The 13,784-nt window shown below is 45.1% G+C and overlaps 1 protein-coding gene and 1 long non-coding RNA gene across 3 annotated transcripts in view; one reads left to right on the top strand and one right to left on the bottom strand.

Moving 5' to 3' along the window:
- The window catches only part of LOC130577377 (uncharacterized), a 6,374-nt gene extending 4,562 nt beyond the window's left edge, over positions 1–1,812 (bottom strand). For both annotated transcript variants that reach the window (XR_008965762.1, XR_008965761.1), the window contains exons 1-2: positions 1,547–1,812; positions 553–636 (exon numbers count right to left, since the gene is read on the bottom strand). This is a non-coding gene — a long non-coding RNA (uncharacterized LOC130577377). The remainder of the gene's footprint in view (positions 1–552; positions 637–1,546) is intronic.
- A 113-nt stretch (positions 1,813–1,925) lies between these two features.
- Positions 1,926–13,784, top strand: part of CMTM4 (CKLF like MARVEL transmembrane domain containing 4) — a 29,019-nt gene continuing 17,160 nt past the window's right edge. Inside the window, exon 1 of the mRNA XM_057372666.1 lies at positions 1,926–2,634. Within this exon, the coding sequence (XP_057228649.1) occupies positions 2,449–2,634 (186 nt within the window). The 5' untranslated portion in view covers positions 1,926–2,448. The remainder of the gene's footprint in view (positions 2,635–13,784) is intronic.

The following is a 13,784-nucleotide window of genomic DNA, read 5'->3' as shown; positions in this document are numbered from 1 at the left end:
GGAGCTGCCCTGCCAGCTGGGACACTCAGCACACACCAGGACCAGGTCCCCCTCTTGCTCCATGGACACTTTGCTGGAGCAAAGCTCGCTCATTGTGCTCACCCTACCCTGGGAATTGGCTGCCCAAAACAGAGGGGTTCAGTGTGTCTGCATCTCCCAGTGCCACCAAACTGCTCTCATGGTTTAAATACATTCACACTTCAYGTCCTCCACTCCAGGGGAAAAGGAAGTGATTAAGAAGTTTGCAGAGGGGTGTGCAGGAGGTATGAAGCAAACAGCCAGAATAAAGGCCTCCTACCACCTCCTTTTTTTGCTAAAACACTCAACCATCTTTCCCCTTTGTCCTTCTTCAACACCACCTCTTCATTCTCTTTCAACACTGGTGTGTTTTGGTCAGAACTGCAAAAGATTGACCAAAAATAATACTCAATTGGATATTTCAAAAATGTTTTYCTTGTTTTTCTCAGGACAGTTTTCTAGAACTGCCACAGCAGTTCAGAAAACTATACTTCAAAAAAAGGCTAAATGTCTTTGCAGGTAAACATGCATTACCTGTTTTCCTGAAACAGCCATGGAGCCCTAGGTTGCAACCCAGAGATGCTCTCCATAGTGACAACCACATACTCAGGATACTTCCTGCAAGAAAAAGAGCTTTGTGAGAGTTCTGATTTCCCCAGAGTTATACAGGAACTGAACTGAGATAGCTATTAGCCCAGGCTGTGCCAAAGCAGGATTTCCCCCTCACAATATGGTTTCCTATTGTTTGGCCAGGTTCGCGTGACCCAAGCAACAGAGTTACCCTCCTTCTCCAGGCTTTGCTCATGTTTCTTTAGTTTTTTTTTTTCTTTCCCTGCCACTCATCCTTCACTGAAGCACAATGGTTTTCTTTTCCAACTGTTCATCTTGAGAAATTGGCCTCTCCCAGTACCAGGGTGTAGCAGAGCAGCTGTGGAAGGACACAGCACAGTCAGCTGTGGTTCCAGTTAACCAAGCCATGACTGGCAGTGGTGAACAAACCCTTGACTCTTTTCCTGGTTCTCTCCTTGCCCCTCCTTCTTTGGGGATGTTTATTCTGAGGCCAAATGAAAGAAGGAAAATATCTTGAAATTTAAAATSACATGTACAGAACCTGTGAAAAGAAGGATTAAAGGAGCTTCAAGGGAACTTAAAGGGAGACCGAAGTAAAACACACAGGTAACTGTGTGGAAATGAAATCCCAAAGTGGATAATTCACAGTCCTCATGAAGAATGGCAGTAAGTTAGACTCTTGGAGACTAGAAGAAGACCGTAGAAGAATTAGCGTGTTAAAGTCTTGTAATGCGGAGGAGGTGACAGTATAGACTGTCAGTGATAAGGARTAGTGGTCTCTCACAGCCTGGTTCACAATGATGGCAGATCACAAGATACAGCACTGAACACTTCAACTTCATGGTATGCAGAGGTCTGGCTGTGTTAAAATCACTCAGCTACATTTCATTCACCTGGATTTGCCAGGTTATGTTGCAATTTGAATTTAATTGTCGTGACACATTAAAAGAAAAAGTACCTCCAAAACCCGATTGAYAGCCAGTCAAGAATAACTTGGAGAACGTCACCGTTTCGGAACACAACACTCGTGGCAGAACAGCCCGGAGGCTTCCGCTGCCGGAGCCGCTGGGGCGCAGTGCGAGCGCAGGGRCTCGGCCGTGAGCCCGGGGCGGCTGCCGGAGCTCAGTGCTCTGCGAGGGGCGAGCTCAGAGCCCTAAGCGCGTCCCGCTGCCAGCGGTGTACTCAGAGAGCCGAGCGGCCGCGGGCGGGAGGGCACAGGGAGCCGCGGTGTCCGGGGCAGGTGCGGGTCCCTCCCCCCCGGGGCGGGCGCGGCGCAGGCACCGCCCGGCTGTGCGCCCTCCGGGGCGGGTCTGCCCGCCCTTTCCGCTCCGCGCAGGGGGAGGAGCGGCCGCGGCGKCGGTGCTCGGAGCTGGGCTGCTCTGCCGGGACCGGGACGAGGACCGGGATCGGGATCGGAATCACAATCAGAACCGGGATAGGGATCAGAACCGGGATTGGAACCGGGATTGGAATCGGGGCGGCGGAGCCGGGAGGGTGCCCCCGAGCTGCGGGGCGGGGTGCGGCGTTCAGGGCTGCGCGCCCGCGGCCGGGGCACGGCTCCGCTCCGGGACAGCGCGGCACCGCTCCGCGCACCGCTCCGCACCGCCCCGCGTCTCTCTGCACCGCACCGGGTACCGCTCCTCGCCTCTCCGCACCGCCCCGCTCTCTCTGCAGCGCACCGGGTACCGCTCCTCGCCTCCCCGCACCGCAGCGCGGCCCCGCTCCGCGCGATGCTGCCCGGGCGCTCCCCGCGCCGCTCCGCCTGAGGTGGGCGCGGGGCGGCCATGCAGCCCTCTCTGCCTTAGCTGAGCACGGCGCTCGGGCAGGAGCCCGCGGCCACCCCCCGGCGGCACCGGCACCATGAGGAACGGCGATGACCTGGAGGGTTTCGATGGCGAGGCGTCCAGCGCCTCCATGATCTCGGCGGCCAGCAGCCCCTACCAGCCCACCACGGAGCCCGTCAGCCAGCGCCGCGGGCTGGGCGGCCTGCGCTGTGACCTGGACTACCTGCGGAGCACCCTGGGCAGGCTGAAGCTGGCCGAGGTGGTGAGTACCGCGGCGGGGAGCGGGGCTGCCGGGCGGGTCCCGGGTCGGTGTGAGGGCCGAGCCCGGCCGGGGCCGTGTGGCGCTGCCGGAGCGCCTTTCACCTCGGCCGTGTGCCCGCGGATCACCGGCGTGCCAGACAAATCACCGCTGCAGGGCCAAGGAATTGCAGCAGGCAGCAGCTCAGTAGCCGGTTCCRCACGTTCTCAGCCCGTGCAGGGGCRCCGCGGTGCCCGGGGGCTCCTCCCGGCCGTGCCTGGCTGAGGCCCCGCGGGTGTTCGGCCGGGACCCGCCCGGTGCCTCCCGGAGCTCGCATCCTCGCTCGCCTGCTTGCCCTTAGCGGGCTGAACTTGGCTTAAATGCCCGGAATAAAAGGAAAKAAATCCTTAAAAAAATCCCAAACAGCAAACGTAYGGTTTCGTATTGAGAAATTAAACGTGAACTGTGTTTGTTCGGATACTTTGAGTACCTGAACTGTTCGGTTTGATGGAGCCCGTGCAAGGCTTGGACCACCCCGGCAGTGAAAGACGTAATAAACACCAAAGCATTTCAGCMGTTTCTGTGGTGCTGATGGTTATGTTTGCATTCATCTGTTCTGCTTTTCAAGTCACTGGATATTTGTATTTTTCAAATCAACAAATGTGGTCTTCAGGATATTAGGAAAAGAGGTATTTTATGAAAATGGTAATCATCTTGAAATAGATTATTAAGTAATTTCTTACAGAGTACTACGAAATGGACGAGTTCTTTGAGACCTGTGATGTTAGAAACATTTTAATGTTTTATATATATAACTTCAGCATTTTAAACCACTGCTGTTTAGTACAAGGCAGAGCTTGCACATGGAAAACCACATTGGAAATATCCCAGTTTCAGCTGCACACAGGTTTAGAGAGGGCTATGCTGATGAATGTGTGACCATTTTTTATGAATGCTCGGGATTTGGAAGGGTGATTTGTTTTCTTCTCATCTCCTCAGCATAAGGTAGAATCTGTGCTCTGCAAGTGGTAGCAGTGAGCACGCTACCCCATAGTCAAACAWCAGGGACCTGCAGTGTTTGCATTGTGTGTGTTCAGGACTGCAGCCAAAGGATCTGTCATCACTGTGCAACATCTACCTGTCTTCGAGCTGTTAAAAGCTGTGGTGGAAATCCTGGGGTGGTGCTGCCTGGTACACTGAAATAATCTGCCCTCGGGATTTTTGTTTCAGTTTCTACTGCAGATCCTTTCACTAATAACTGTGGCAAGTCATGTTTAAAGCTTGTCATTAAAATGAGTAATTACTGATCGTAACTGAATCCTTTATTATTAAATCTGATTTGCTTGGAACAAACTCCAAATATACCTGGAGTTCACCTCSTGAGTTTTTAAGTCATGCTAAGAAAGATGGGGGAAAACCACACTCTGCTGGAGTTAAAGATGTTTCCTTGTCTCTGGACAAAGTCACTGTTGCTCCCAGTACATCGTTAGTAGGATTTGTCTGTGCAGAGTAGTGTCTTCAGAGGACCTGAGCCATGTTTTGTGCCCTATTCATGAGAATGATCTGAGGTATTGCATGTGGTTCGTAGGAGTGTATGAATCCAGAGGGGGCAGCAGTTAAGGAGAAATTATTTTGGATAGTGTAGGGTGGAAGGCTGTGCACCACCTCAGCCTTGTTACTTGTACTCAAAAAAAGCTCCTCATTCATGGTAATGGAAGAGCAAACTACTGTCATTTGCAAASCAATGGAAAATTGAGCAGGTGTTGGAAAAGAAAGAAGAGAGAGCACATTCCACTGGGTGCTTAGGTTGCTTATTTGCCAAGTATAATTATTTCAATTGCAATATTCAATAATACCTTTACCRAAATACTGTAGGAACTGAAGTGTAACAAAGTCTGTAGTGTAGAACTCTATCTCTTAAAAACAAGAAGCAACTCCTGGCACACACACACAAAAAAAAAAACATTACAAAAAAGAAAAGGCCAAGTACTGGTTAAGATAAAAGTCTCTAAATGTATTCTAATAAAAAGAATGTTACAGGAAATATTACAGTGCATGTGCTTCWTTTAGCATCAKGATTTGTTTGTGATTGGCAGGCAAAATATCAGCTCRATGCAGACATTGCTGCTTGTTCTAAYYTTTGGTTGAAGGGATTCTCACAAACTGGCCCGTGGTGCTGTGTGAAGGAAAACTGCTGCACTTTGTGGCTTGGATGGCCCTGCTTCCAAATGCCCATTTTGACTGTCAAAAGCAGGAGGAACAGGGAATGGGGAAAACCCCACATCACTTAAAATAGGTGTAGGGCTCTGCTAATTTGTTGCAGATTTATCTTTATGGATTCAAATAAAGGGGTTGTTACAAGAGGGAAACCTTTATGATATTGTAGGCMTATGGAGTAATTTAAATGCTGCTAGCGGGGGCAATAGTTTTAACTCTTATCTGTTAACATTTCAGGAGAATATGCTGCAAAGTGTCCTTTGAAGGATCACCAACATAATAGGTTTTGATAATGTTTCATGTATAGTATTGTGCAGCTTATTTCCGAGCCTTGTTTTGAATTTTGCTAAGTTTAGATTTGGTTGCAGACTAGAAAACTGTACAATTTAAGGCTTGTAACTCCTCTTTATGGCCAAGCTGAAGAGTTCCTAGTCCTTGGATCTGCCTGCCAGTGGTCAGTAATGGCAGTGTGAGGAACAGTGAGGGAGTAGGGAAAAGGGCCCATGTGGAACAGCTTRACATTGAACCAATTTCCCTGGTTTTGACAATGTTATTGTGAGGTAGGTGAGCTTTTCAGRAAGGAGTCTTGTCTGTCTGTCACTGTTTGAAATAGTTGTGTGTGTCTGTTGGGATCTGTGAGGAAAACAGCTGCTGTGCTGGGGATACAGCCATAGCCTCTTTACAGCAGCAGCTTGGAGGAAGGTGGGGAGTRTTGGGCAACATCAGAAAAAGTTTTTAGGGCTTCTGGCATGGCTGAGTCACCTGAGGCTGTCACCAGAGAGGTGGGAAGTTAATGGCACAAAGGGAAATGGAGGGGGAAGAAGACTTAAGGTACTTTGGAGCGCCCAGTGTTTGGTTTGTGCCTTTTGGTTTTGTTTTAATGAGACTTGAACTCGAAATGGAAGTCAGGAAGAARCCAGTACACTTGTGTGCTAACCAAAGAAATGCTTTTCCTTTGGAGAAGTTGTCTCAGTTGACTTTCTGACATGTAAGTGGAGCAGTACCTTTTCTCATGGAAGGTGTGAGAGAGGTGGCTGTCCTTGGAGACAGGAGCAGGAATGTTCTTTAGAGTTTATTCTCATKACTTTCTGGCATTAACTTGTTTCTCATGCTTTTGAGGGCTTTAGTACTTCCCATGGAGACTATTGTACAGTGATGAAATGGATATCATTGGAAAACTTTGCTGTGGACGTACTGAAATGATATGTTATATTTTTCCTTTAGTTTCCTMAGGACAGTCTCACCTTTTCCTGAGTGCTTCCTAAATAAAGGTGTTTACTGTGTGAGGAGTCAGGAGAGGCCCATTCTGTCCAAAGGAGATGGGCTGGTTAGCAGATACCACCTTTTTGCTGGAAATAGTTTCATTTTAGATGAGACTGCCTGCTTTTTCTTTTTCCCCTCTTCATTTTTGTTTTCTCTTCAGCTTTTCTAAATGCATCATTATTATTTTTCCTTGATTGTTGTAATTCTTCACCTCCAAGGATTTTACTATCGTTAATGCTGCGAATAGATGTATTTCCTACTGAAGTTCCCATGGCTGGTTGTGGCTGTCCTTTGTCTGCTGCTCGTTTTCCTGGGAGTGTAGCATCAGGTGGTCTGTTCATCTGGCCACCGAGTGAGTTATGAGGAAACCAGGCAGGATCCTGTTGGGAACCCTGTTGGTTCTCACTGGAATCCTGCCARGTTTGCACAGGCTCTTGATTTAAAGTGACATATATCACCTTTAACAGCTGGGCCACTTGGTGGGAAGAATCATGCCTGATCAGTTATTTTGACATTGATAGTAGGAATGGTTTACCTGGAGCACTGGAATCAAAGAGCACCCTTCTGGTGGAAGCAGCAAGAGACACAAAGCCCTTAGCATGCACTGGCTGAAAGAGGGTGCATGGCATTTGTGGTGATTAGTGACAGCTTCTGTGGCTCAGACAGCCATAGACTTTGTTCTCGTTGTGTATTTGTTCCAAATGCTACAAAAATCCATCAGAGATTCCTTTTAAAGAAGATAATACTTCTGCTTGGGAGGTCTCTGAGCTGCAAGATGCTGATGAGTGCACTGGGAAGTATCACTCCATGCTTGCTCTCGTCTTCTTGTCTGTAGCATTTGATACTGCCTGTCAGGGGAGGCAGCATTTTGAGCTAAATGAAATCTGGGGGGAATAGCAGTTCAGATGTTCATAATTTTCAGAATAAAAAGTTCCATCTTCATTGGCGGAGAGAAGCTGAACATTGAAAAAAAGTTGTTTTGTGGCTTACTGTCCTTATACATTTCTAGATTCAGAAATGGGTCGCCGGGGCCAAGACTAGAATGAAACTCTTTGCAGTCAARTTCTGTTGCAATGAAAAAAACAAAATTCAAAAGCTAGGAGTGCATGCCTACATGRGTAGTAAGACTATTAAGAATTCTCATTGTTAATTATATTAGAAAATTAGAGTAATAACATTTATATTCCAAGGAGTAAGCTAATTGCTGACTAGTAGGATCTGGTTGAAAGTTGTTCTGAGGTGTTCAGTAATCTATTTAATTATTGCTGCCTTCTTGTGTCTTCAGCTCAGCATCTCAGCTGGAGGKGAGGATTAGATGGAGCCTCCAGCTTCCCATCTGTGTGTGATGTTCCCCATCTTAGGGCCTGTCTGATTTGCCTGCTCTTTTGCCCTTGCAGACCTGTGGTTGTGATTCCCAGCTGGGAATGGGTGGCTGSAGCAGGGAGCTGGATGCTTCACAGGCAGCTGCCGTCTGTAAGTTAGAGGAGTTGCCAGGGGTCACTGGATCAGTGAGTAGAGGGAGATGGCTTTTGAATAGGTTGTTGTGACGTTTGGTTTTCTGTCAGTGGTAATTCAGCTCCAGGGAGTTAACAGAGGGCAGCGGGTGCTGTTCTGAGCTCAGTAAGTTCCCAGCAGCCAGGCCATCGGTGCTGGTGGGAAACACTCGGTGCTCCTGGGGAAATGCAGAGCACTGCATGACACACCCGAGCCTCAGAGAGAACTTGGGGTCCCAGGCAGCCCAGTACCTGCCTTTTTTATTCATAGGTGATGGTTTCACCTTCAGGTTTAATTCTGTCCATTTATTCTGCACTTTGGAGCGATAAAAACCTTCCTCCTTTTCACTGTGGATTTAGTTCAAGCAATTTTAYAGCTGTTTGTCCCCGTGTTACCATTGCCACTTGCTATAGCTCCTCCTCATCCCCTCCTGCCCTCAGCCAGGCCTGTTCTTGCAGCACAAGGCAGGGCAAAAATGGTTCAGACTGTGCTGAACAAGGGGCTCTCTGCTCTCAGGACCGTCTGCCACCCTCCCTTGCCCCGTGGGATGGYGAGGTGGGTTCTCAGCAGGCACAGCCTGAACAGGGGTGATGTTTGGACTGTGTCCCTYCACTCTGTACAATGTCACTTTTCCAGACACTTCTCTTTCATCCTAGGATCACATTGGTAATTTATAGTTACTCTGTGTGATTAACTGCATCGTCCATCTTTTATTCTCTTATACTCTCCAAACAAGAATGTGTTTATGTAAGAAATCATTGTGCTTTTTTGTGTCATATGCTGAGCTTTGATTTTCAGTGGCATTTGTAGCTGCTTGTTCAGAAGAGGTTGAGTATCACAGCGGATTCTGGTGATCTTTGGCATTTGGTCTTARAAAAAGGCTGTTATAATACCATACTGAGAGGATCAAATCTGTAATGCACAAATATGCTTAGAAATCCTCTTCAGATGTCTCTTCAGTGTTTCTGGAACTCTTGATTTTTCTTCAAAAAGATTTCTCTTTAAAGGTTGTGGATCTGCACTGCTGTGTGGTGTTATTTTTATCCTAACATTTACTGTGGAAGAATAAGGAGATAACCCTGTTTAGATTTGCTTTTTATTGTTTCTGTGTACAGCTAAAGAAGTGACTGTGGCTGTCTTCCCACAGAAAGGTGAATAGGTTTTGGTCTTTCATGGTGTGCCTTTAACTGCCATCTGGCTGTGGGATTATATCCTATTGCCAGCAAACTCCAAATTCCTGCTAGAAATGTCTCTCTTTAAAGATGGTGGGTGGTTTTTAAATCCTGATTTCAGAAGAAATTCCTGTAATGTCTGTACCAAGTATGCTGTATTTTTGTCCTCCCATTATGARCCAGTGCAATAGTAATAGATGCACTACACTAATGTAGTTTTAACGGTATTGGTAATTGGAAAGCTAYATTTATTTCTTGTAATCTTTCTAGTAGTGTCCTTGTTGATGAGGCTCTATAGTGATTTAATTATCATCTTGAGATAAGAAGAGAGGACTAGAAATTTAAGAGGTTGTGTTTTTCTTGTAACGTAACCAGTGTTGGAGGAATCTGTTACTTCTGATGAGAGTAAGTGCATTTTTTTGTCAAATCAACTTGCACATTTGTCAGCAGCCATCATCATCATCCTATGCTCAAAACTGCATTTCATCAAAGTGTGCCTTGCTTCTGGACCTCAGCAAATATTTTTGTACTGAAATTTTGCATACAAAGAAAACAATGCACAATGAAGAGACAACAATGGGTCAACTGCTGTTGTTCTGTAGAGCTAGAAGTTGCCACTTATTAGAGCTGCCATAAAAAATACCTTTTTATTTTAAAATAAAGTCACCTATTTCTCAGATGAYTTATGTAGTTGCTTCCAAAGCATGAAAGTAATGTTTAGGTTTCTCTGGAACTTGTACCATTAACTGCAGCACATGGGAGGAGGGAAGCAAAAGCTGGGTAACACCAACCTGTTGCAGAATAGATGTAGGAACATACAACCATGAGCAGAGGAAAGATGGGTCAGAAATAYTCCTGACAATGGGCAGAAAGGTCCTAGAGCTGGTGTAGCTCCAGCCAAAGTGAGAGGGCCACTCTCAGCCCCCAGTATGGGTTCAGGTGAGCAGAGTAATTTGTAATGTTTTAGTCTCCCCATCTGCAAATCAAACTGGGAATTCTAACTCAGAGTATCAGATTGCTGATAATGCTATTTAATGAACTGTATTTAAGGCTCTGGTGGTTAATACCTTAGCTTGTGGAAGGATATGATGCATTTTTACCCAGATAAGTGTTCCAGCATCCAGTGAAACCTTTTTTTTTATGTGACTTGATGTTCAAGTGTGGACGCTTGACACATCTTCAGATTTTCTGTAGCTTGTGTGGACGTTGCTGAAGTGTTCAGGTTGCAAGAGGGCTGAACTGGTTGGGATTGTGTGCTTCATTCCAGGAAAAAAAGCCCAGCAGGCAGTGCCAGTGCGGTGAAACACGTCCTGTGCTGTGTCTGAGTTGCACAAGATGCAGCTTCTGCTCTAACTTTTGCTGAAGCTAACCCGAGGTACTTTCAAATGCTGTAAATSTGCCAGTGATACAGCACTACTCAAAACAGGTCTGGCAGGTTTTTTTCCAAATTATTTTATGAATCAACTGCAACCATTTCCATATTAGGAATTTTCTGTACTTTTGTACATTTTTTAACTGRAATGCTCATGGCAAGAAAGCAACGAGCATGGTTGTGAATATTATTAAATGCTGAAGTCCTCCAAGTCTTTAACAATCTGTAGTAACTTCTGTCTCAGGAAATTATTTGCTTGCTAGAAACTCATACTGCCACTTGAACATCGTGAATGGATTATTTAGTTTTGTGATAAGCTCTTCTAAAAGAAACTAATTGTTGCATTTAATACTTAGAAACTTTTTATCTAATGGAGATGAAAGCTTTTATTAAAAGCTGTGATGTTTAATTTAACTAAGTGATATTTAATGTTTTTCTGATGTTACAATTAGTAACATTTTAAGTTGTTTTGACAGCAGGGCTGTTGCATAGTGCCAGGCGTGTGTGCAGTGGCTGCTGTGCAGTGGATGTTCTGGAGGTGAGGGCAGTCCTGCAGAGGCTCCTGTTGTTGGCAGGGTTTCACAGGGTGCATGCTGAGCCTGCTGCAGGCTGGGCAGAGCTGCTGTCCCGTTATCAACCCCCAGTGGGGGGATTTGCAATTGTGCAGTGGCATCTGGGGGCTCTGTTTYGGTGGAGTTACTCCTGTGTCCCTCTCGCCAGCCAGTCTGACCAGCACGGAGGTTCCACACATTCCCTGTGCAGCTGGCAGAGCTCTGCRATGTCCTGGCCTGCATCTCTTGGTTGAATGTTCCCTTTCTCCAGGGTGTCTAGACTATTTTTGCCTTTTAAGGCATGGCATCTAAGGGGGCCTTCGGGTTACAGTCTTGGGAACGTTGGGATCGCAAGGACATTTTACACCATTTCCTTTAAACAAAAACAAACTCAAAAAACTTCAGTGGATTCCGTAGGACTACGTTAAGTTCTTGGCTGTTTTCTCATTAAAATTCCTTTCTTGTTTTAGTATTTGTGGGATGTTTGTTTGCTTGTAACTATGATTAAATGGGGTTTTAAAGGATACAGACTGATTCTGATAATGGTAAAATAAAATTTCAGTTTTAAAAATAGCCAAACAGGCTAGTTAAACTAGAGKCTGTGCAGACCAGATAATTGACAAATTTTAGGACTACACCTTTACTTTTTAAAACTAATGAATTAATGAATTCATCTGTTTGTTACCAGATTTACAGTACTGTGTTTTAATATTGTTTTGACTAGCCGGGTTTCCATCACAGCTGGCCTGAGAACATGGATGAAAACACAAAGCTAGATCAGAAGTGTTGACTTTTCTTATTTTTTAAAAGCTGAGTAGAGAACTCTCTTTAAGTGAAGCAATAGCTTTTAAAAAATATTTAAAAATCATACAAATATGATCTCAGTAAGTTGCTGTGTCTGTTCCAGCAGTGTGTGTATTTGCACCATACAGAACACATATGTGCAGCCCCAAGACTAGAACAGGGCAGTTATATCTACCTATTTTGTTTAAATAGCAAAGATGTGATAAGCTCTGCGTTCTTACAGCTTGACTTAATGGAAAATGCCAGGCARTGGAGAGGACACTTTGCCCTTGCTGGGAGGCTGGGGATGGAAAGGTGGATGCTGTGCTGAGAGGTACCCCCTGAGCATCCCACACAGGTCTTACTGACAGCTAATAAATAGTTACAAAACTGGTGACTCTACTGACTTCAGTGACACTGACCATTAAATGAGTCTGTAAGACTGACAGGAATTGGCAGGGATTTTTAAGGAAGGTATTTATTTCCCTGCTTTGGTGCCTGAAAGTGAGGGTTGCTAACATTSAGGTTACTAAGTGAGGGTTATTAACTCAGCAGCTAAGCTGGATTTATTCTCCCTTTTGTCACCTGTTTCCAGTTTTTACTTTGTGTTACTATTGTGGTACAGCCTGTATGAGTAGAACCAGCAGCAAATGGCACTAATGGAAAAATACCTTACTCTCCTTTCTGCCCCCATTATTTGCAGCTGGCAGTGGCTGAGGAAGATGCAGATGACTCAATGCATTCAAAATTACATTCTGTGTGGCACCAAAGAAATGCATGATGGTTTCTTTGACCTATTTTTGCCTGTCTTGTTGAAGAACTTGATAAGCAAATGCTGGTCAGATTGTGATAARATTTGACTTGAAGAAAGCTACTTGAGTAGTCCTGCTGTTGTAGAATTTCCGCTCAGTGTTGTGTGGGTGCTTTAATTGTGGTTTTTATCAGCACCCTGGAGCCCTGTTCTGAGGTCTGGCGTGGCTGCAGTGCRGTGGTTTGTGAGCAGAGCTCCCTGGACTGGTGGCCTGTCCCTCACCTGAACCCATACTGGGGGCTGAGAGTGGCCCTCTCACTTTGGGTGAGAGCTACACCAGCTCTAGGACCTTTCTGCCCATTGTCAGGARTATTTCTGACCCATCTTTCCTCTGCTCATGGTTGTATGTTCCTACATCTATTCTGCAACAGGTTGGTGTTACCCAGCTTTTGCTTCCCTCCTCCCATGTTCTGCAGTTAATGGTACAAGTTCCAGAGAAACCTAAACATTACTTTCATGCTTTGGAAGCAACTACATAAATCATCTGAGAAATAGGTGACTTTATTTTAAAATAAAAAGGTCTTTTTTATGGCAGCTCTAATAAGTGGCAACTTCTASCTCTACAGTACAACAGCATGAAACAAGGATTGGGAAAATATAGCCTCAGGTATCAGGATATGGTGAAAAAGGGGTGAAGAATCATCTACCTCCCATAGTTTTTCTGTTTGATGACACTCACTGTAACCATTGGCACRATTCATATACTGTAGATACAAAATAAACTTTTCCATTTATGAGTTGTTCACTGAGTTTTTTGGGAATGAAGTGATTAATGCAGCATAAGAATGGGAAAGTTAGAAATGTGGGTYTCTATGCTGGGATTTTGTTCATCACTGTCTTGAAGGACCTGTTGCTTACCGAAGTATTTTGATTTATGCTACACAACAATTGTAGTTTCTGGGGACTGGAGGCACAGATTCCTGTGGAGAGGAATTGGTGGGAGAAACCAGTTGTGTTTGGCATGTTTTGTTTGCCTYTGTTTAAAGCATGTCTCTCTCTATGGTCTTCAAATGAACCTTCCTGTAGGATAGGGTTGKTAAAAAACTGTTGAAGGTGTTTTATTTATGGGGTAGGTGGCACATTACATTCAATTTTGTCTAATCTGAAGGGTTTGTTTGAATCCCATTTCGATTTCAGTGAGGAAATGTCATGTGCCTAAAACAAACACCTTCTTGCATGTGCCTTGGCTTCAGATTCTCTTCAATGGTTCTTTTGGTCATCTGCGTCTTGGATAAAACCTAAAATACATCTAAGTCAGACTTTTTTGGGGGGGTTTAATTGTTTTTGTTTTCTTAGGAAGAACTATGTTTGTTTTATTTGTCAAGASATACTWTGTGTTTAATGGTMCTTGAACTGGAWTTGGTTTTGCAKTTATCTAGCAGATAAGAATGTTTGTTGTATAAGTCTGTCCAAGCAATAACAAAACTCTGTATTAATGCAGTTAGCAGGAAATAAGTTACCACATTGTGTTTGTAGCTTTTTTTGGTCTAGATTCTATGATTATGTTAACT

The sequence above is a fragment of the Malurus melanocephalus genome, unplaced genomic scaffold (assembly GCF_030028575.1).
Source record: "Malurus melanocephalus ecotype Western Australia unplaced genomic scaffold, MMel_1.1 scaffold_176, whole genome shotgun sequence".
Lineage (NCBI taxonomy): Eukaryota > Metazoa > Chordata > Aves > Passeriformes > Maluridae > Malurus > Malurus melanocephalus.
Note: the sequence above shows the minus strand (reverse complement) of the source record. Positions and strands in the feature narration are given on the sequence as shown.